The sequence below is a fragment of the Alternaria postmessia genome, assembly GCF_024291825.1.
Source record: "Alternaria postmessia strain BMP 2775 chromosome Unknown scaffold_75, whole genome shotgun sequence".
In the NCBI taxonomy this organism is placed as follows: Eukaryota; Fungi; Ascomycota; class Dothideomycetes; order Pleosporales; family Pleosporaceae; genus Alternaria; species Alternaria postmessia.
In genome coordinates, this window is record NW_026260148.1 from 1 (window position 1) to 22,094 (window position 22,094).

General features: G+C 50.8%; 6 protein-coding genes across 6 annotated transcripts; 3 read left to right on the forward strand and 3 right to left on the reverse strand.

Annotated features, from left to right (window-relative positions):
- Positions 1–1,475: 1,475 nt before the first annotated feature.
- On the forward strand, positions 1,476–3,281 carry J4E82_008778 (uncharacterized protein; the record flags this gene model as incomplete). The annotated part of the gene is made up of 1 exon (XM_051735009.1): positions 1,476–3,281. One exon carries the CDS (start codon positions 1,476–1,478, stop codon positions 3,279–3,281), a length of 1,806 nt encoding a protein of 601 aa, XP_051585192.1.
- A 1,694-nt stretch (positions 3,282–4,975) lies between these two features.
- Positions 4,976–5,734, reverse strand: J4E82_008779 (uncharacterized protein; the record flags this gene model as incomplete). Its single annotated transcript, XM_051735010.1, has 1 exon — positions 4,976–5,734. One exon carries the CDS (start codon positions 5,732–5,734, stop codon positions 4,976–4,978), a length of 759 nt encoding a protein of 252 aa, XP_051585193.1.
- Positions 5,735–10,135: 4,401 nt separating this feature from the next.
- J4E82_008780 (uncharacterized protein) lies at positions 10,136–13,643 on the reverse strand (the record flags this gene model as incomplete). The annotated part of the gene is made up of 3 exons (XM_051735011.1): positions 10,136–10,214; positions 10,267–13,315; positions 13,364–13,643. 3 exons carry the CDS (start codon positions 13,641–13,643, stop codon positions 10,136–10,138), a joined length of 3,408 nt encoding a protein of 1,135 aa, XP_051585194.1.
- A 289-nt stretch (positions 13,644–13,932) lies between these two features.
- Positions 13,933–15,087, forward strand: J4E82_008781 (uncharacterized protein; the record flags this gene model as incomplete). Its single annotated transcript, XM_051735012.1, has 1 exon — positions 13,933–15,087. The coding sequence occupies one exon, from the start codon at positions 13,933–13,935 to the stop codon at positions 15,085–15,087; it is 1,155 nt and encodes a 384-aa protein (XP_051585195.1).
- Positions 15,088–17,558: 2,471 nt separating this feature from the next.
- J4E82_008782 (uncharacterized protein) lies at positions 17,559–18,089 on the forward strand (the record flags this gene model as incomplete). The annotated part of the gene is made up of 1 exon (XM_051735013.1): positions 17,559–18,089. The coding sequence occupies one exon, from the start codon at positions 17,559–17,561 to the stop codon at positions 18,087–18,089; it is 531 nt and encodes a 176-aa protein (XP_051585196.1).
- Positions 18,090–19,369: 1,280 nt separating this feature from the next.
- On the reverse strand, positions 19,370–20,725 carry J4E82_008783 (uncharacterized protein; the record flags this gene model as incomplete). The annotated part of the gene is made up of 1 exon (XM_051735014.1): positions 19,370–20,725. The coding sequence occupies one exon, from the start codon at positions 20,723–20,725 to the stop codon at positions 19,370–19,372; it is 1,356 nt and encodes a 451-aa protein (XP_051585197.1).
- Positions 20,726–22,094: the final 1,369 nt, after the last annotated feature.

Consider the following 22,094-nt stretch of genomic DNA (forward strand, 5'->3'; position numbering starts at 1 on the left):
TCAGTTTAAGAGCTCTAAACTGAACTGACTGATAAGACGAGAGCTCTAAACTGACACTGAACTGACTGCCAAGCAATCAGTCAGTCAGTCAGTCTCATCAGTTTGGATTGATTGTTAGCAACTCTGCACTGATCCACTGGTATCGAACGCCACACTCGCACTGGCTACACGACCCTAGCATAAGAGCCTGTTTGAACGCGTCTCTTATAGGGAGTGGTTGTGCAGGGTGACAAGAAGAGTGACTGTGATCAGGGCATGATGCAAGGTGTGGGTGGAGGTGCATGCACGTGAGAACCGAGGGCCGTGCTCTACGGGACAGTGGGGCAGCGGTTCGCGCGATTGGGCTGCTGGCTCCCGCTGAGTAAGATCATCGAGCGGCCCTAATGACTGTATCCAGTCAAGCTCCAACGCCTTTCCGCGGGCTGTCAAGGTCTCTCTCGAGGTCTGCCTTTCCAGCCACCTCAGCATGCAGCCTTTCTGCGGCCCTGCTCAACAGCGATTTCCATCCAGGCTCTCGATGGAATGCCTGTCGCGATCCCGCTATACTGAATCTTCCCCCAATAGGACAACAGATGGCGCCCACACAACCTGTGCCCCTTCACCGGTGTCGCCATATCCAGTCACAGTGTTTCTTTTCCACAGGTAATATGCAACCTCAGGGCGCCCTGGCGATACCGTGCCTCTACCCCGCCTGAGGCACGGGCGCTTTGCACCCACAATAAGCAGATGGGCTTGACGCGCCTTTGACGGCCAGGCGAATCGATGTTTAACCGATCCAAGCAGCGTGGATGAGGACGTTTAGACTATTGTTTATTGAGTGCTGGTGCGCACTGTGTAAGAGAGTCGCGGCTCAATCTCAGTATTGCCGCACCTCCAGCTTCAGCTGACCTAGAGTCGAGGCTGCCGCTAGTTGTCTATAGTAGCTGACATGATGTTGGTCTTTTCTACGCCTTGTGCCCGTACTTATCTTTAGTTTATTCTTATCAATCGAACGCCCTTCGGTTTGTCGCGATCCGCAATGCTAGGTTGCTATGATGTTCTCTCACAAGCGCGCTGAGGATATTCAGCTTCCCCCCACGCCCTATGTCCTGAGTCCCAGCGGCGATTGGGAAGGCAACGACGGAAGGTGGTCAACATTCCCCATCAATATCGGCGATGACCGTACGAACAGCAGCAATGGCCAGAATTTCAAGGTGCTCATATCCACCTCCTTGGGAACTACCTTAGTACCACAAAGAGTTGACTGGTGCACTTCTCCCACCGAGGATGAATGCGCAGCAAATCGCGGCATCGGATCGGACGGCAACAGTCAGTCTCTAGGATTCGATGATTCGAAGTCTCCCCAATGGAAACAAGTAGGAATTTACAATTTTCCATTGCCTGAGTGGTATAATATCACAGTGGAGGGAGATCCAAACGCGATCTGGGGGGAGGATAATGTGGGTTTGGGCGCTAGCTCACCACAAAGTTTCATCATGCCAGTTCAATATGTCACGCAGTATGCCATTTCCAACTTCTTTATGGGCTCGTTGGGACTGGCAGTAGGCTCCACTGGTCCGCCCGGGGCTTTCAGGCCAAACTTCATTGAGAACATGTACGGAGGTGCGCACAAGATTGCGAGTCGCTCATTTGGATACACGGCTGGCGCCTACTACCGTGAGTACATCATGCAGATTAAACACGTGTTTACTACTGCCATCCACAGAGCCCGAACGCTGACAAGTACAGGTAACAACAACAACGGATACCTCGCAAGCTTGGTATTCGGTGGTTACGATAGAACACGGCTGTCTGAGCAAGGTGGCGTCTCAATTAGTATGCCCAGCAAGCAGAACAACACACTTGCTGTGGGCGTCAATTCCATCACCTACAAGCCTGACCAGGAACTCGAAGCCAACCGATTTTCATTCACCAATAAAACAGGAGGCTTCCCTGCTACGATCGACTCCACGTTTCCATACCTTATACTGCCGGACGAAGTATGCGATGAATTTGTCACCGCTTTCGGTCTGACATTCGACAGAGATACCCAGTTATACACTGTCAATGAGACATCGCACGAGCAAAACCTACGACTTGACGCGAGTGTTACCTTCAAGATTAGCGCCAATCCTGACGTCGAAAGCACAAAATTTACATCCATCGTCCTACCATACTCGGCTCTGGATCAACAAGCTAGTTGGCCGTTCTATTCCAGTCAGACACGATACCTTCCTATAAGACGCACAGAGAATGGAAAGTTCGTGCTAGGGCGCACATTCCTGCAAGAGGCGTATATCGTTGTCGATTATGAACACCAAAACTTCACCGTTGCTCCAGCCGCATTCCCTGATCCAATGCCAAATCCGAGTTTAGTCACAATCTTCGACAGAGACTTTACGGGGCTACCCGTCCCAGACGATCCTGGCTCTGGAGGTGGTCTCTCGGCTGGTGCGATTGCCGGGATTGTTGTCGGTATCGTCGGCGCTTTCATTATAGTCGCCATAGGCGTCTTCTTCTTGTGGCGAAAACGCCGGCAGGCGAAGAAGCGAAAGGCGGAGGAAGAAGCGGAGAAGCCTTCTGAAATCGATACAACCTATGCAGGCACTGAGATCAAATATCGCCGTATTTCAGAGCTCACTGGTTCTGAAACTCTCCAGTCACCGAAAGATTCTACAACTGGCTACTACAACGCTGACCACAAGTCTATTCCTCCTATCAGCGAATTGTCACCCGAAAGCACTCCTGCCGAGCTTTATAGCCCTCCCCCCGAAGGCCGTGAAACTGTCGACTATTTCGCCGCTGGTAGAACGCGACGTCAAGGTGGGCCCAGCGATCGCGGCTCGTCCGGCAACAACACACCGCGCACGCCAATTGCAGAACTCCCCGGTGAAGATGCGATAAGCTCCTTGCCCAAAAAGAACGAAGACCCGAAACCGTTCCAGAAACCTCCGCACAGTCGAAGTCCGAGCGACAATTCACTTTCCACAAACATCGATGAAGTATTGGCGAATAAGAACGCATCAGAAGCGGAGCCTAGTACTGATGTGGCCAAATCAGAAGCAGAGCCTGGTGCGCCAGCTACTGCGGAAGAGATTGCTAGAGCGAAGGCAGGAGCACAATCTGGAAACACTGAACATGCGGAGGAATCTACAATGCATCGACGGCCGTCACACACTAGGGGATTGAGCGACACCACTATCCAAAGCGACAGCACAGCGGTCTCACAGCCAACACCTGAAGAGCTAGAACGCTGGCGGAGAAGTGAAGACGACCCGAACAGGCCGATGTCACCAGCTTGAAGGTCGACGTTTGCGGCTGCATGTTGGCGGAGGTGAAGGCGACTTCTTGATTGCACATTCTTCCTGTTTTTCTAGATGGTTGATTGTTTTGTGTCATGCTTTTTGCCTCCTTAACATTTTCATCCGAAACTACGACATTTCAAGTTCAATTTCTGATCTTTCTTTGATGGTGTTTATTACGATTGGATGATTGAGATACCCACTAGTACACTCTTTATGACTGTAATGTAATAGTACATCGCATTGCCATCTTTGCGCAGGACACAAAGTTCACAGCATCAGCACCTTTCAATGATTTTCCGGCGTCTCACAACAATCGAACGTTCTTGCGTAGTACGCATTACGATTCCCATGCGGTACAGCATCGTAAAAACAGTACTGCATCTGCAGCCCCACCGTACAATATTGTATGCTCCCCACACCAGTGGCTGCATCCTAGAGAACGGATCTTCTAGCTTCCGACATGTAGGAGCGGTAGAACACTACTGAAGATCTTCAATATGCGCATCGTTCCCATTTGACTCGCGACGGCAATACCGAATTGCCGCGTTGGTCGCAGTAAGGATCGTCGCTGCATGCGCATCCACGTTGACCAGGGCACATGGTGGAAGCATCAGAACTGCATCTGCTGTTGCTGTCGCTATTTTGACCGCAGCGCGAGGACGCGGGACTTATCGATATCATTCATAGAGGTATTGATCGAATTTCCACCTTCGTATACCTTCTCAGACAACAATGAAAATGTCTCGTCACCAACAATGAGGCTCAGCATTCCCCATTCTCCATTATGTCGAAAGAGGAAGGCGCGCACTCATGGGATCGCAGTATACGCCACCGTTCTTTGTTACCAGTCATTCCAGCGGCTGGCTAAAGTACCGTGCAGTAGCCCCGCATACGACTTACGTGAGAAAGCGGCACGGGTCTGGATCGTGAGTGAGAAGCGAAAAGAAAGCATTTTGGGGGCTGTCACACAGAACACGGGTCGCATATTGGGTGCAATGGAAGGCAAAGTCAGCCTGGGATGTCGTTGAGCGATATTGACGTGGCAATTCTCCATAGTCATACCGATCGCATGAGCGAGTTGTTGAGATGGTGCTTGGGCTTAGGTGGGTAATGGACATGCGATGAATCTTGCGATGAGCAGAAACACGGCACGTGTAAGCCTGCCTGGACAGCGTTCGTATAAGCAACGTAGTGGCGGGCGTTCATACAAGTCGGCATATATATTGCAAAAACGAGAGTTGCGTCTTGGCATGCGGGCTGCTCAGTGGGCGAGATGCGATGCAAAGCCATCATAGGATCGGAGCGCTGATAATTACATGCTCATTCGTATTGACGTCCTACACATGATATGTAGCTTGCAATGACGTCGTGTTAGAGTAATTGGAATTGCAACGCCTACGCCGCAATAAAGTACTTATTGGCCCGTCGATCTCTTTCGCATTGCCGGCCGTGGTGTGCATCGAGTTGCCGCTATTAATGCGGGTACCTAGCCGGGAGCACCACCCTCTTGGGATGTACCCGAGGTTTCGCTGCTTGCTGCCGCTAGAGAACTGCAGGTCCATAACACGGCAACATCGTGATCATGGGTGAAAAATCGCGCCACGCTCATGCGCAATATAGCATCGGCTGCAAATTCATTGGGTTGTTATGTTTGGCCTAGCCACTGCATGATGTGGAGGCAGAACTAGGGATTAGTCCTCGTCTGGAACCTGTTCGTCGACTGCGCTACCCATCTGAACGGCATACTTTGTGCCTTGTAGTTGTAAAGAGAAGGGCTGCGGCGCCTCGCCGTGGGAAGCGGAAGATCCCATAGGGGTAGGCTCTTGTTGAGGAATGACTGTCGGCTGCCGTAATGTAGATGACGTGTCCGTCAACGGTCCAGAACTCTGTCCTTGGCGTGTAAGATTCGCGAACAAATCCCATGTTGGAACTTGGTCGAGAAACGACAGAGGCCACTGTACAGCAGGTATCCAGCTTTGATCGATGACCTTCTGGCATGCCTTCATCACACGATGGCCCCAGTCCTCCATGAACCAGTATCGAGGCTCAGCTGCGAGAAGTACAACCGCGAAATGCATCAGAATGGCGATAGCGCCTGATCTCCGCTGTCGAAGAGATTCCATAAATTCTGGGTCCAAGTGGAGAGGCCAAAAGAACAGGAAACGTAGCTCTCGGTTATCGACCCGAGGAGGTAACGATATTTGAAGAGCTGGTTCAAAGTATGCCATGGTTGTGAGATATAATTTTCGTTCAGCCTCCGGAAGATCGGTCTTGTTTCCGATAAATGCAGTCAGTGCAGGCAAGTGGTCCTTCAACTCTTGTAGCATCGGTTGAGATGCAGTAGGTTCTGTCGGATCTCTCAACATAGGGCCGACAAAAGACTCTCTCACTGCGGCCTGAGCTAGCGCAAGAACATGTCCCATACCCTGCATAAGATGGAAGGCATTCATGATGCTATCGATGCCGTCTACTACTGCAGTAGTGGGTGCGGACTGAGCCTCAAATCCTGTTGAAGCAAAGACGCTTAAAGTCAGAAGCGTTGACGTAGCTACAATCGCCGGAGCCTCTTCGTTTGTAACGTTATGGAGCCTCTCGCGGACACCTCGAATCGCAAGATCCTGGTGGTGTATACCGCAAGCGTAGTATGGCTGGCGTTGATCTGAAGGCTGCTGGTACGCCTTGTGCAGCGCGGCAAAGGCTAGAATCTCATGCATAAAATAGTCGTGCGCGTTGGCGTGTTTAGGAGCCTCTACTCGCCACATATTTCGAAGATCAGGTCTCTGAGATAGCCCATCGAACGCCTTCGTTGTCCAGTGATGTCTAAAGATAATTGGTAACAATTCTTGCCCAAGCTAAGCCGACTTACAAGAGTTCCAAGTCTCGCAGCCATAGTGAAGACTGAGACGGTTGACCAGCATGTATATATCTAGACAAGAAGGGGTATGCATCAGAGTCGGAGGAATCCTCCTCCGATATTGTCGACACGGCCCTTGCTCCGGCTGCGGTCGACGGGTTGCGCGAGTAGCCTGTATGAGCGGCAGGCGTTGAAGATGCCGAAGAGTCCTGTTACACCAATGAGAAAAGCTCTAGTATGCGAAACGCCAGTTTGTGGGTCGTACAGCTATGGATCGTTCGGGCGGTGACTGATTCGTACGTCGCGATGAAGAGGCTGCGGAAGATGCCGAAGCGGTAGGCTGGTATGTATTGGGATCCCATACGACGAGGCTACACGGGACGCCATGGCGAGCGCAATTGGTGCACGGCTTGAGTTCATCACACTGAGCTACTTCAGTATCGACTCTATATAAGCATGTAGTGCTTGATTAAATATGATGCACCCTACCTTAACGTGACGAGCTTTGCATTGTCGGCAGCCTAACCGTGATCTATAAGAAGGAACTAGGTTAGACAAGAACACATGGAGAGCTTGACATATCGAACGGGGATGAACGGAAATGCAACGGCTTGATGTTACTGATTTGTGGGATGGCAATTGGTAAGGGTGGGGTGACGGTTACGGACTTTTTGTGGCCGAGGCGTGGCATTGCAGCGGGCTACGTGACCGGAGACCAGAGCTTTGGGCCTCGACGATGAACCGACCGATCAGGCTATCGTCGCAACGGACCGTCTCGAAGTCTTCCCAAGCCGCAGGATGAGGGATAACGCGAATGCGATGTGAGGTACGTGGACGATGCTTTCGTTGGTGGGTCGGGAGAATCTTCTCACGCAAGGATGATCCCACACTATACCCAGTTCAATCAAGACGATATCGAATCAAAATCTTCGCTGAAGTGGGTAGAGCTCGCATTCGCATTCGAGAGTTCGTAACGGGATAGATATAGCTTCCAAGATTGAGGTGGCCGTCGTCGACATCGCCGTTCAGTGGGTTAGTGCGACATCCGCTTCGTTCCGCACTTGACAACCCGTCTCAAATAATCGCGCGCTCGCCATCATAAATACAGCTCCATCTCTGCGGCGCCATCGTTGTATGTCAACTCCAATCAAGCGTGCGATAGTAACGTCATTAACCATGATGACTGGAAGATAATGCCTTGGAACTTATGTAGGTAGTGCTTTCTCGCGGAACCACGGCACACTCGTATGCATGGCGCCCATGCTTTTTGCGATCTGGAGGGATGGACGCCAAACGCAAAGTGCGAGACAGGAGCCTAGAGCTGGCCGCACACAAGAATTCGTACAATTCAGAGTTTCAACAAACTCACCTTTAATATTCCATCAAGGTAAATGTTGGAGTCATCTTTATCTGCCAGCTATGTTCAACTTGCAAGCCGCTTGGTGTTCGGTAACCTCGAAGATCACGTAAGGTTCCCATTTGTTTTTCTTGATTAGCATCAGGCTACGGCAATATTGGAGAGGGAGCGTCAGCAGACACAAGATGCGCCGATAACACGATTCCGGGTCGACATCGATGAGGTAGGGGTGGTCAGCCTTGGGCGCTCCAGCCGTCGAAAGAGTCATCAACAGCAGTGTATCGAACAGCAGTAATAATGAGCTCTTCGAATCTCCTGGCCGTCCGGCAATTCGCATGGTAGCGGCTCTGAGAAGTCTGCTCTTATTGGCTATCCATCCCACAGAAAGGCCTCTGACAGAAGGTACTGGTGACCTGGAAAAGGACATCAGTCGCACTCATCATGCTTAAAGAGGTTGAGTAGGCAATTACCAATAGGCAGAACATGAAGCTGGCTTCTCGGTTCTCTAAAATTTACCTACAAGGCTACAAGCAGGCCACGATTGCTGATTGCGATACTGATAACTCTACCAAGGTTAGCGAAGTGCGAGCCGCGGTTGGGTTTTGTGGCTTTTCATGCCACGACAAGACAAGGATGAGCGAAAATGCACCAGCCGTGTGAAAGCTTTATTGAATTCTTCTCCTCTTGGAAACCCAAACAGTGCACAGCATATCGCTACTTATCCCGATTACAACTTCGAGCCATCTTCGCGGGTCGTCCCCGACCAATTTTCACGATGTCTCAATCTGAAAGGGAAGAGACTTGCGACTCACATTACTTTCACAATGTCGCTCAAATAGTAGGGAGTATTCTGGACAGGGTGAAGAAGTCATGTTGTACCGCAGGGTACGCTCGCTTTCGATCTTATATGACCCCTGCTACATTCATACGCACAAGCAAATCACCACGACGAAACGGCAACGTCGATCAACCGGGAACGATTCTGCCAATCTATCCAAGGACGATAGATTCACAACACTCGTTTCGGATGTCTTCGATTAGCGCAAGGACAACCTCCATCGAGTTGACTGCAGATGTTATTGATGGACTTCGAAATCTTTCCGTTGTGAGAAATAGTTCCGATAAGGGAATCGATGACGAAGAGAATATAAATTCCGACTTGCTGGACGATCTTGATGACGAAGACTTGGAGATCGTCTTCGGATACCGCGTTGACCTCATCACCCAAGAGAGTCAACATAAGCGCAAACCGATCTACACGCGCGGACTGCTGAACGATGTCAAACTATTTGTCGACCAGATACGTGAAGGGTTTTCTATAAGACCTGATCAAAGAGGCTTTCAAAATCTATATGGTTACGGGCTAAATCACAATAGCTACAAGATCTGGCGATTGGATAACAACAATCTTAACTCTAACTTCATCCAGGTTGAATATCTTTCCCGGGTAGAGATGCATCCTGAGTTCCAGCATCGATATGGTATACATTCTGACCAGATCAAAGCGCTTCGAGTACAACAAAGATAGCAAAAATGATTGCATCGACACACCATACACGTTCATAACCTTCGATCGGCAGTGCTTGAATGAACACCAAGATACTGCTAAGATGCAAGAATATTGGGCAGCTATGATGCACACGAAAAGACTCTGGAAAGAGAGCTCTTCAAGGAGGAAGCTTCGTGAAGACTTCGAGGAAACAGCTAAGAGATGTGTACCGATTACGCAGGTCGTGTGCTTTGGACTGGGTGCGCTGAATCTGAACAAGAAGTTTTATCATTCGGCTATCCAGTACATGGCCGTTTTCAGCATCATACAAATTTTGAACGACTTTTACCGCCAAACTGACCCGGATCGGCATGCGATAAAGCTTGTGCTCCAAGATCCGAACTACGAGATCAAAGCCCATTAAATCTTGAAGAGACTATCCAATGACGGCGATAATATCAACTTCGTGTCCGATCCAGAAGGTCTCCTAGCGATCGACGCCGGTACACTAGTAGTCACGGCTTTCCTCCCCGTTCAGATGCCACTGGTTCAAGTCATAGCGGACTTGTTCTCGAAAGACCCAACCGAAGGTCCAGCGGCCATAATATGCGATATCATGACAGTCGACGTCGAGAAGCGAGAATACTCACTGAGCGATCGCGCATCACCAGCGGTCGCACGATTCCTCACATACCATTATGAAAAAGCGGAGGATGGTTTCGATGACCATGGACTCGAGGATGAGCTCATGGCGGATGCATATGGAGATGACTGGGAGAATAGGTTTTATTGGTTGAATTGGATGGATCTTTGGGTACGAAAATTCGACACAAATTAGAACCATTCTGCAGACAGCGAGTGAATAGTTTGCCGTGTTCACAGTCCTGTCATAGTGATTCTGCATTGCGACAGCATTTCATACGGTAAACTGCAAGCATACCGTCCACAGAATACGTGGCAGGCAATTATGTAGACCATGTATAGAGTCATGTAAAAACCAATGCCGGTTCATGTGCACGCGTGAGTATTTCGACAGAGATGCTTAGACCTCGAGGCTTCCAGTTCCAGGCCTTGGGCCAGCCAAAGAAGGGTATATCCATGCAAAAACATCTCTTCCTTGTCCCTCGATATCTCTCCAGCCGACCTGTCCTCTAACTCAACAACTCTTTAATATCTTCAATCCTCTGTACTCTCTTTTCTTCATCGCTCATCATACCCAACGAACTCGCACTGTCTCACATTAGCATATACCCAACCACCAACACCACTTCCTCAAACTTACATAAACTTCTTCCTCTCCTGAATCCTAAGCATCTTCTCCTCAATACTCCCCTCCACGCAGAATCTCACAACCTTGACCTCCCTCTCTTGCCCCATCCGATGTACTCGATCGATAGCCTGCGCCTCAACCGCAAAACTCCACCACGGATCCATCATAAACACTTTATTCGCACACGTCAAGTTCAACCCCACACCACCCGCTCTCAAACTTAGTAGCAAAACGTAAGGTTTATGCGACGTGGTAAACTCAGCCAGTATACGCGCACGCTCTTTCTGCGAAATGGAGCCGTCAAAGCGGAGAAAGGGGATGTGGTCTCGTGTTAGAGCCGGTTCGATGAGATCGAGGAAGGATGTGAATTGGGAGAAAACGACAGTCTTGGCACCTTTTTCTTCTTTGCGAGTTTTCTTGAGGTGCCCTAGGAGGGCTTGAGTTTTTGCGGAGCCGGAGAGGCCGATGCGGCGTAGGCTTATGCGGGGGGTTTGTGTAGAGGGAGGCGGTGATACGGAGGCGCGGAGGCCGAAGGGATGTTCTTTCTCGTCATCTTCAGTCACATGGTCGTGGCGGACTACTTCGAAGACGTCGCGTGCGTTGATGGGTTCGCGGCAGTTGAAGCAGCGGGGAATTTCGTTCTTGTCGCGCTGGTGAGCTATGTAGTTTAGTAGACATTCTTTGCATGCTGAGTGCCAGCAGCCAGTAACTGCTTGTTCGATCATGGGTTCTTCCGAGCAAATCGGGCATTCGGCTGTAGCTTCATCCTGGATCTGTTTCAGGACGTGTGCGCCAAACTTATTGACATCCTGATCGCCTTCGGCTGTGAAGCGCTCGATGAGAGAAGAGAGGTCCATGTCATCTGCTAATCCATTTGCGAGATCTGATGCTAGCGTAGCATCTTCTTCATCAGCGACAATGTTCGCTTTGCGTGTCAAAACAGGATGACAGCATGATTGCCGTAGTCGCAGAATCTGGGCAAAGATTGTCGTGTAGGATTTCATCAGTGTACCGGCTTCTGCGTTGGCACTGAAGAAGCTCTTTGCTCGTAGATAGATGTGGTCGTACACGTCACGCTCAGCCTGTGATAACACAATCTTCTCAACCTCGATTGTCCGTAGGGGCAGTGGTACCAGGGCCTCGCCGTCAGGTGTTTTCATGTCTTTGGTTCGACGAAGTACCAATGGCTCTAGCACAGTTTGTACCACATTCAAAGCACGCACAAAGTCGCCTGATTCAAAAGGAACCGTAATGAACGACTTCCAGAAGGAGAAATTCGCCCATGGCTCGACCTTGAGGAAGCGGACTAGGCTGAAAAGGTCCTCGAGACGGTTGACAATGGGAGTTCCAGTAAGCGCCCACCGATGTTTTGCGCTGAGTTCGTAGCAAGCTTTTGCTGTTTTCGACTGCCGGTTCTTGATGTAGTGTGCTTCATCAAGGATGATACGGAAGTAGTCGAGCGAGAAAATGCCACCGTGTGAACCTCGATTTCCATCCTGCGCAATGACCTGATTGTACTCTGACAGTACTGTACCGTAACTCGTGATGACAACGTTGGGCGCGTTAGCTGCATTCGATGCGCAGCATAGCTTTTGAAGATTCACGGCCTTTTCCGATCCGTAGTAGACCATAGCCTTCAGCGTACCATCTTTGGACGCCTTCTCAGCTTCGCTATGCCATTGCGCAAGTAGTGACATGGGCGCTATGACTAACGTAGTGTATGGCGCAGGCTCGACATCAGCACTCGCTTTTTGCAACCGCGGCAGACGTTTCGGTGTCGCCAATGTATCGTCGTCGACTTCTGTCCTATGTGTATGGATCAAACTGAGCATTTCGATAGTCTTGCCGAGACCCATCTCATCGGCGAGTATACCACCGAGGCAATTCTGCTCCTGTTTTGGGAACTCTAGCGAAAGCTCGCCGGAGTAGGGATTGACGTAAAACATGGTCTGATCCTCAATGACCGTTACCGGCTGGTTGTCTGCATCTTGTACTGGCCATTGATACTCCTCCCACAATGGATGCATCGAGGTCTCTTTATCCTCTATCGATTGATGTTTCTCTTTGCTGACCATCCAGTATAGTGCCTGCTTCTGGTACTTTCGCAAATCCATGCGGAAAGTCCTGGCTGGCTCCATGGTCGGAGTGTTGAAATCGAATGATTGCGCCTTCTTGTACAGCGAGTCGAGCTGGTCTTGTTCCAGCTCTTCTCCTTCTTCGGCTTCATCGGGAGGTGGTGAAGATGTAGGATCGGCAGGCGTCATCGGCGTTGCTGGTGTGCCACTTTTCGGCTTTGGTTTATCGCTCTTCTTCTCCTCACTCTCTGCCGCTTGTAGTAGGCCTTGTCGCTTATGCTTTGCTGTCGTCTCGTTCTCGCGTGTTGGCTGGAGGTTGATGTTTTCAAAAAGCTTGACCAAACCAATTTGACGCAGGCGAAGGTCTCGTTCATCGGACGATTCCTTTTGCTCGAACAGGTTGATCTCTCGGTTGTTGTCCGGTTTGGCAAACTGTCGCTTGTCGAATGCCGCACGAATGAAATAAGCCCGCAGCTGCAGATAAATGGTGTCGCCAGTCCGTAGTTTGTCCGGCGTGTACACGACCGAGCCTTCAAAAGAGCAGACCTGCTGGTCGAGTAGTACCGACACCCAAGTAGCGGAGTCTTTGTCCAACCTGCCAACTTCCTCGCCCCGCCCGTTCAGAAACCTGACTATGATGTCTGGCTTCTTGAGTTGGATAACCTTCTTCGCCTTGTTTAATTTGGGTTGTGGCTTCATACGCTCGATCCGAATCTTCTCGTCGTGTTTCAGCAAGTTGCTTCCGCTTTTGGTGGCCCAGGCTGCAACACCGAAGGAACCAATATATCGTTTGCTAGGCATCTCTCGTAGTATTGTTGGTGTAGACGTCCCCGAGCCTGGTGTGGATGCGATTGACATTTCGGAATCGGTGCGCTTCATGGCATTCGCTATTGTCATCTGGACGGGCTGCCGGCGGGGCTGGAAGATGGGAGCAGGAATTGGTGGTGACATTTTACTCCAGGAACCGTCTAGATAGAGGTTTATTGCTACCAATTGTAAGCCATACGCCTGAAGTCGCTCATCTGCTTACATACCTCGTTCTACATTGCTACCGCTCACGTCCTTCAGCTTCCGTAGTACAGTGGTCGAAAGCTCTCCTACAACTGCCTGGAGCATGGCGACATCGAAGCTACCAAAATCAGTCTCCTCGTCGTTTCCATTGCTTTCGTCTGGTCTTCCTGTGCCATATAGTGGCGGGGACGACGGAGGAGGAGGGTCGGTGGGGTTTGAGCGGACCTGTAGAGGTGAAGAGTCGTCCTCTATGAAGAATCGGGGCTTTTTTGCAGGTCTCTCGTCGGGATGTGGCGACTCCATGGTGTTGTGCGATGTCGTTGTTGGTGTTGCGCATTCGCCGCTCTGCATGCAATTCGACGCGTCGACGCGCTTTCACGTGGCGACTGCGGGTGATCGACGTGATAGCGTCATACAACCAGCCAGTCGCCATCCACTCTTTGCGCCTTACCGCGCGCAACTGTGTCTACCCCAGATTGTGCATACATCTCGTCATTCTTTAACAACTGCTCGATTTCTCCTTGACCCTCTGTCTGGTCTGCCATGAGTTCTTGCCTTGTACAATAGTTTTCCCCCATCTCAAAAGTTTTCAATGCCACTTCCCAGGCTCCGCACAGCTCCCATTCGGCGCATACACAACTACCCCAGCCCACGACGGAGGCAATTCCACGCTTCGCCCTGTCTGCAGAATGCGGCTCGTCCCTCCCAAGATGAAATCGCACGTGCTCGAGCATACTGCGCAAACCTAGTCAGAACATACGATGCGCCCTCACATATCCTCCAAACCTTCATACCGCAATCCTCCCGAGATGCCTACCTCGCTATCCGCGCCTTCAACGTCGATGTCGCTCGCGTCGCCGATACGACCAGTACACCCACAAGTGGCATGATGCGCATGCAGTTCTGGAGAGATACTGTTACCAAGGCATTAGCTGGCACGCCACCGAAAGAGCCAGTTGCCATTCTCTTAGCACAAGCGGCTGAGGATTTACACGAGCGATCTGATGGAAAGGCACGGCTAAGCAAGAACTGGTTCCATCGCATCATCAATACAAGAGAACAGTACCTAGGCAATCCACCATACCCCACCTTGACCGCACTGGAGAGCTACGCGGAGAACACATACTCAACAATGCTATATCTGACGTTGTCGGCACTCCCTCAAGCTTCCCTTACCACAGACCACATTGCATCGCACATCGGCAAGGCCATGGGTATCGCTGCTGTACTACGCGGCATCCCACTCATCGCCTTCCCTCCACAACAGCCACTAGGTACAAGCAACTCCATGACAGGCCAATCTGGCCCAACCCAAGGCGCCGTACTTCTTCCCCTCGATGTAATGGCTGAAGCCAACGTCCGCGAAGAAGACGTCTTCCGACAAGGCGCATCTGCTCCCGGTCTGCGCGACGCCATCTTCACAGTTGCAACACGCGCAAACGATCATCTCATCACTGCGCGCGAGATGCTTTCGAAACTACGATCAGAGGGTACCCTTGGCCATGACTTTGAACACCAGAATGAGGAAGATCATCAATATAGTGTGCAGCAGATGAATACAGGGCAGGAGGCGCAGTTGGCGGAGGTGGAACAAGCCTTTGGGGTTTTTATGCCGAGTATCGCGACGCAGAGTTGGTTGGATAGGTTACAGGGCGTAGACTTTGATGTCTTTGATGCGAGTCTCAGAAAGGTGGATTGGAAGTTGCCCATGAAGGCTTATTGGGCGTATAGTCGACGGAAGATATGATCTTCAAAAAGAAATGGGATAGTAAAACATGGGACTCTCAAAGCCGCAATGTTTTGGAACGGCTTTGGAGACTATTGCTAGGGTATCCGGCAGCGAGGTCAGGAAGAACTGACGAATAGGACCATAAAGGGTATGTGTGATAAATCCTTAAATCTCGGGCCTTGAGTTCATGCTATGCTCAGTACGTTCTTTTATGATGAACTCCGGATTGACTCCGGTGCGGACATACATGCGTTCACAATGAGATTTTCGTACATGCTCTCCTCACTCCACCCAAACATGTTCGTATCTTCTTTCGTCTTGATCAAATGACCAGTTCACAAGGTAGAGAAGAACATGATTATGACCACTCCGGCTTTTTTGTCGTTTTCTCCATTCACAAAAACATGGAATAATGGTAATTGAGGCGGATGATGACACGCAGAGGCATCTTGTTGAATGCAAAAGCTTTAGACCACTCGGCGCGGAAAACAACATCATGATGGTGTCTCTGTATTTTGGTGTTTTTGGTAAACGTAATAGAAGATGGAAGAGAGAGAGCTACCGAGGCAGCGAGACATCTTATACGCACTGGTTGAACGTGCTAACTATTCCATGTGTAGCAGCGGATCTTCTTCTCAGAGGGAAGAAGAAGCGCGCAGTCCACCTAGGTGACATGCCATTGCATTTTAGTTTTGCATACATTTTGCGATTGGAGCAGTAGCCGACTTCGCAATGTCTAGAAAGCAAGCGCGCAGATCATGTATAGTTCAAAGATGGTTTTGGTAGTCGGTGGCGGCGGCAGCGGCAGCAGAGCCATCGATAGGTCTACCATAGCTTTTGTTAAGCATATTTTGGATATCTGAGAATTATTGGTGAGGTGACGAAGGGATTCAAGAGACAACGATTTTATATGTTGTCAAGCTACTCATTCTGAAGCATGAGTTAAGCGAATACCGCGGCGAGAACGACCATGCGCGAGGATATTGCTGACCTTGTTCTTTTAGAAAGGTAACCAGATATTTGAGAGGAAAGCAAGTAGTGGCGCATGTCTTTGCGCAGGCGATTATTCGGACAAGTCAAATTAACGACATCGTGCTCCGACCATACTCCGGTGGGTCGCAGGTTTTGAGAACAGCAGTGGAGTACGTGGTACAAGCCTGAGCATACTGGAGTTAGAACGCAAAGGCAAGATCATGACGTTGTTCTCGTTAGGATTCTCCAAACCATGCCAGAAACATGTCCTGGATTTCAGTGAATTTTGAGGAATTTGAGGAACAAGAATGATGTCGTGGTTTTGAGACAGATTCAATGCCTTTCTCTATACACTAAGCAACACCAAAATCCAGGCAGCCATAGCGAGCGAGGCATCTCAATTTGAAAGATGTAGTGAGTGCTCTTAGGAATTTTGATTTTCGAGCATATTCAGACATGGGCGCGGTCAGTAGTGTTTTCGAGGACTAGCCCAGCACACTACATGTAGCTCTTCAGTAATGTTCTAGAAAAAGTGGTCAGGGAAGGCTTTTTTCTGAAAGGCTAGGGCTAACATTGCGATAGTGAGTTGACATGAAGAAACACGATGGCGTGTTGGAAGGAGCGTGGCTCATGTCGCTCTTTTCAGCTCGTTTTGAACGAAGCGCACATGACACGTTTGTCTGTAGTTTTAGGGGAAAAGAAGAGAAACGGTACTTGAAAGTCAGAGTAGCAGAGTAGATTTGCGCTCTTAATATATAGTCATGTTGCAAACGAATACGTCTTAGCGAGACCTACACCGTGGTTGAAGCCATTGCGTCAAGCGCGGACAATGCCTGCAACCTTGTCTACGCGTTTCTGATAGCTAGCATAGACATGTTAGAGGCATGAAACATCCGTATTAGAACAAACGCGCGACATACGAAAAAGCTTGTATAGATAGTCAGTATCGCAAGGCGAGGACGCGAGGATAGATCCACAACTCCAATCGCGAGATTTATTGAGCCCCGCCCATCGTACCCAAAACAGTTAGTTCAGGAATTCTGCCTGTCATTCTTCCGCCCTTTACCATATCGCAGTCATCACGAAGAGTGAAAAGCTGTTGCCTTCGTTCTCATATCCTGCATCTCAGTTGGAACGCCAATTGACAATGGCGTCAAACGTGTGTGCCATCGGTCGCAACCCCCTGGCCACCTGCAAGCTAACAACCACAGCAACAACCGAACACATCGCTTACCTGGGCGCCATCGTTCAAAGAGGACGATTCTAGAGTAGGCTTTCTGGACCTACCACGCGAGCTTCGAGATCTAGTCTATGAGTTCGCGTTTCGCGTCCCAGGCGCGATTCTCGTTTACTCGCGCGACCCCTTTGCTGTCCGGCCAGTCGCGAGAGCAATGAACATCCGGCATGGCGGTGACGGACCGATTGAACCGCAACCGCTAAGCACTGGCCAAATACCCGTCGCACTTTGGAGAACATGTCGACAGCTTCGAGCGGAGAGCAGCCCAGTATTTTATGGAATGAACGTCCTCTCTTTCTGGGCTCTAGGCAACATCAACGTCGGACTTGCCAACATGTGTTTAGTAAGGCACGTTGTAACTGAAGCAAGTCCTCGCGGCATCTTTGACAAGTCTCTCGAGCATGTGAGCTATTGCTGGAAGAGACGGTTTTGGCCTGAGGTATTACGCAATGGCGAGGCGATATTAGAAGAGTTTCCAAACTTGGAAACACTGACATTCTCATTGAAGCCGCCGCGTGGGACGACCTTCAAACCGGCTTTCTTCGCTGTGACCAACAAGACTAGGGAGCAGCGTGTTGGTCTGGTTGCTACTTGGATGGGTCAAAGATCTTGGTGGGAAGACGAGCGAATGCGTCAGATCTTGCACCTAGAGATGGTACCATCGCCCGGGTTATCGAAAGATGAATACGCAGGTTCGCGATTCGTTCCCGAAGACGACGATGTCTGGGACTGTACAGAGTTTACGGATGCATTCGAGCAGATGAAAGACTCGATGCAGTCGGACGCGCATGTTGACGCTTCGATCGGATGATCGTGAGAGATTGAGCATGAGGGAATGACTACGTCAGTTGAAGGATGAGAACCATGAGGTCAAGGAGTGCTCGATCGCGTGAACCATGTTTCGTCTCTTCCCTGGCATACCCACTACTCGCTGTACCCACCCGAGCCATCACCGAACATCAACCTCATCACCACCACTACAATACGAAGATCAACATCCTCAACATCTCGGCCTACATCACCCCATACCCGCATTGCCACTCCAGATCCTATATTTCTTCCCCGCCAAGACCCCGCAGAGCCGCACAGCCCTGCATACCCCAAATAGGAAATCCTTTCCCGCCCATCGCCTCACCAAACATGGAAGAATACAACAATCCCATCCCATCGCGCACCTCCGATCCCTGGTTGATCAGGCATTCTAGCCCTGACGTCTGTTGTTCTAAAGCCACCGGTTCGGCGGGACAGAGCCTTGCCTCATGCGAGTGATCCCCGACAAGGGGCCAGGATGAAGTATAGTGTGCATACCAGGGCGAGCAAGTAAGGTACCCGCTCAAGTGCATGTTATGTGTCATCGGCGTGGTACCGCAAGTGCCGATGCGAGGCGCGCTGGTTGCATGTCATGTATCAAGGATGTGGGGAGACTTGTGATCTAGAATGCTGTGCTAGCCGTGTAACGTGGGTAAAGACTTTTCTCCGGTAGTGCGACTCGAGGGGCGAATATCGTGAGGTACGTTTTGGGAAGGTGTATCCGATGGGGATGAGTGGTGAAGCGGTGAGGTCTCGACTGGCTGGCAGGTGGAGGCAGGTGGTGCTGGCGACTGACATGTGAAGCTGAGGGGCTGGTGTAGCAAGCTTCCGCCACGTAGCAGCGTCTGCATGTTGGAAAAACAATCACTGGTCGTAGTTTGAGGTCTCTTCAGTGGAGGATGGAATGTGCAGTGGTGTGAGAGCGTAGAAGTTGATTCTGCTGATACTATGTATTACTTGCTATTATGTATATCACAACGCGTGATCTGACAGTTGAACTTTTCTTTGTGCTAATGCAAAACGCCTGCTGGATATTCATCCCATGCAAGAGGGGCACCGTACAGGCCCAACTCAAGCAACCCAGCAATGAACCAAAACGCCATACAAAAACAGACAAGAAGAGTGGCGAGCATATGAACGCGACGCCGGGTATATCCTACAGTCCACTAGTGATAGTTCCAAGCAAAATCAGGCCAATGGCACAGTAAGGAGATTCGTGAAGCGTCGATGATTGCATCGTAAATGGGGTATAGATAATGAAAAGAAATGGAAGGCTCAAAGCTACTGCTCCAGGCTGAAGCTACCGGAACGAGAGCTGTTGTTGGACCATGGGAATTCGCAGTCCTCGATGTAAGTGGGCGGGCTAATGGGAACGTCCTCGTACAGAGGGGGCTGCTCCTCATCCCAGGCGATACCCATACCAGAGCGCTCAGTAAGAACGAGGTGGAACTGGGTACGGAGAACGCGGGCAGCACCAGTAGGAGTAGCCTGGCTAAGCTTCTTCAGTGGTGCCCACTCTTCAGCAACGACCATCTCGATGATAAGGTTGTGCTTAACGCTCATTCCGCTAGGGCTCTCCATGTCGCATAGAGGCTTGAGGCCGACGTTGCAGGCAGCCTGGAACTCTACATCGATTTCGCCCTTCTCGAAGTCGGTCTTCCAGCCAGTCTTGACCTCCTCGCTAGCGATGGCGCGGACATCCTCATGAAGGACGCCTTTGCCCTCACCACCGACCTTGGAGATGTGCTTGGCGCAAGCTGGAGCGATGAACTTCTGGGTTTCTTCGATACGCCAGTTGAGCTTGCGAAGTCTCCAGCGCGTCTGTGAGTCCGCCTTGTTCTGAACGATACCGGATAAGCGCATCTCAATGGGAAAGTCGCCAATCGGGTGGATGACCGGTGGCAGCTTAACCGAAGCGGTTAGGTTGGTGGGTGGGAAGATTCGAATGGAGTGCTTTTCGGCACCCGGGAAGATGGCGCGCTTGATGTCAAGGTTACGCTTGTAGGTAATCTTTCCCGATGAGGTAGTGGCAACAGCAGACAGGTAGTAATCGACGGTAGCGAGGCTGCCATGCGTAGTCGCGGGTAGGTGTCCCGGTAGCAAATGGCTAAAGGGGAAAGTGTGTGGACCATGACGCAGGGTGGTAGGATGCGTCAGGAACTCCCACTTGTGGATTTCAGTGGTTTGCGTGCTGCACTCGGCGCAGTGTGGGGCGACAGGCTTCTTAGTGGAAACGATGGCGAGCATGCGCATCTCGAATTTTTCCACGGTGACGTAGGGATCATGAACATTGATGACGAGCTGACCCGAGAAAATTGCGCCAGTCGAAGTTTGCGGGCTGTTGTAGAAGACAATGGGTGGCGACTCGACGCTCATGTTCATGGAAGCCGCACCCTGAGCCTCAACCTTGGGGCTCTTCTTGACTTCTTCCTTTTCCTTCGCGTGCTTGTCATGCTTGTGGCGGTTGAAGATATCCATGACGAGCGACTCTTCCGACTTGGACTTTGCTTTTACGCGGGGTGCGTCGTATGAGTATACTGGCGGAAGCAGGCCCTCGGCGTGTGGTTTAACGGGGTCCAGTTTAGGCAATGGCGTGGGCGCAACCCTCGCGAGGGTGCTCAACAGACGACCGGGCATGATAAAGAATCCGGGGTAGGGCTGAGATTGAGTGACGTGAGTGGATGATTGTAGTTGAGAATCTGCGAGATAAGGGGCTGGCCAATGGTGTGAAGGCGTGGGCCGCGATCCGATATGCAAGTAATTGATAAGTGCGACGTTCAAGAGTTGACCTTGTGGGAGTGTAGGTGGTTAATAAGTGTCTGTGGCAGGAACATGTTCTGACTTGCAGAGTAACCAAGGGGGTTACTTGGGGTAGGGCGTGGCCTTATTTAAAGGCGTAGACGCATTTTCATGGAAGTTTTACATGAGAGAAACTCGATTTCGCATGATTTCATCGCTAACGCCAGATGCAGGGATGGCGCACGCCACGCTAACGGGTTCAAGCAAGCCCACCCCTACGCCTTCCATACAATTTTTGGGTCAGGAGGAAGGTACGCACGGCCTGCCGCTCTCGTGATCGTCCTGTAACTGTCGTGCCTGCCGACTAAAAAGACGTCAACAACCTTCTCAGCTGAGCTTGTACCAGAAAGAGTGATTATTCACGCCCAACTAACTTTGCTATGCATCACCACGCACACGCAGTTATGCTGACCGCCGATTGATCACCATAGCCGAATGCACTCCGAAATTCAGCTTGTGCTTTTCCCGCCGCCAACAAGGCACCGTGGTGGCTTGATGCATCACCGGCCAACATATGTGACTCGCCGACGGCCTTTCTCTCCAGCACACATTATACCAGACTGTCTCCACCGGAAAACCCTGGGGCTCTCGTCCATCGCAACGGCAGACTTTCCGCCCGCTAGCATTCATTCGCTGACGCACATCTGATGCGCTGTTCCCCGCAACATGGCGTTATGATCGCCTCAGAAGTGTGACTCTGGGGATGAACTTTCGAGCATCTCCTCGGACTGCCCATCACCGGAGCGCCTCCCCGCATTCTTCAGGGGCGCGAACCGTCACCGCAGAATGTGCACCTGACACTTGTCTGGGTAATCACCATGTGCTCTACTCGCCTACATTGCGTATTGCTAATTGTGCAACGTCTTCGTCAATTCACAGTCATGTTGGTCGTGCATCGCGATGTTCATCGATGCCAAGGCGCGCCGTCGTTAGGTAATGCGTTGAATTTTTCCTCACACCCACCGTGGTGCGAATACAAACGCTGACTGGGTACTCCACCTATCCCAGATCCTTTACAGCTTCTTTACACACTTTGGCGTTCCGGCCCGATATTGGCTGTTACCTGAGGTGGCTCGTGTGAGAGCATCCACTGTTGGGAGACCAGACTGGTCTACATTACTCGATGGAAACACCAGCGGTTCCGCTCACGCAAGCAGTTTCGCGTCGGAGAGGCCCGACGTCTACATGTGGGTCAGGGCAGGCCAGG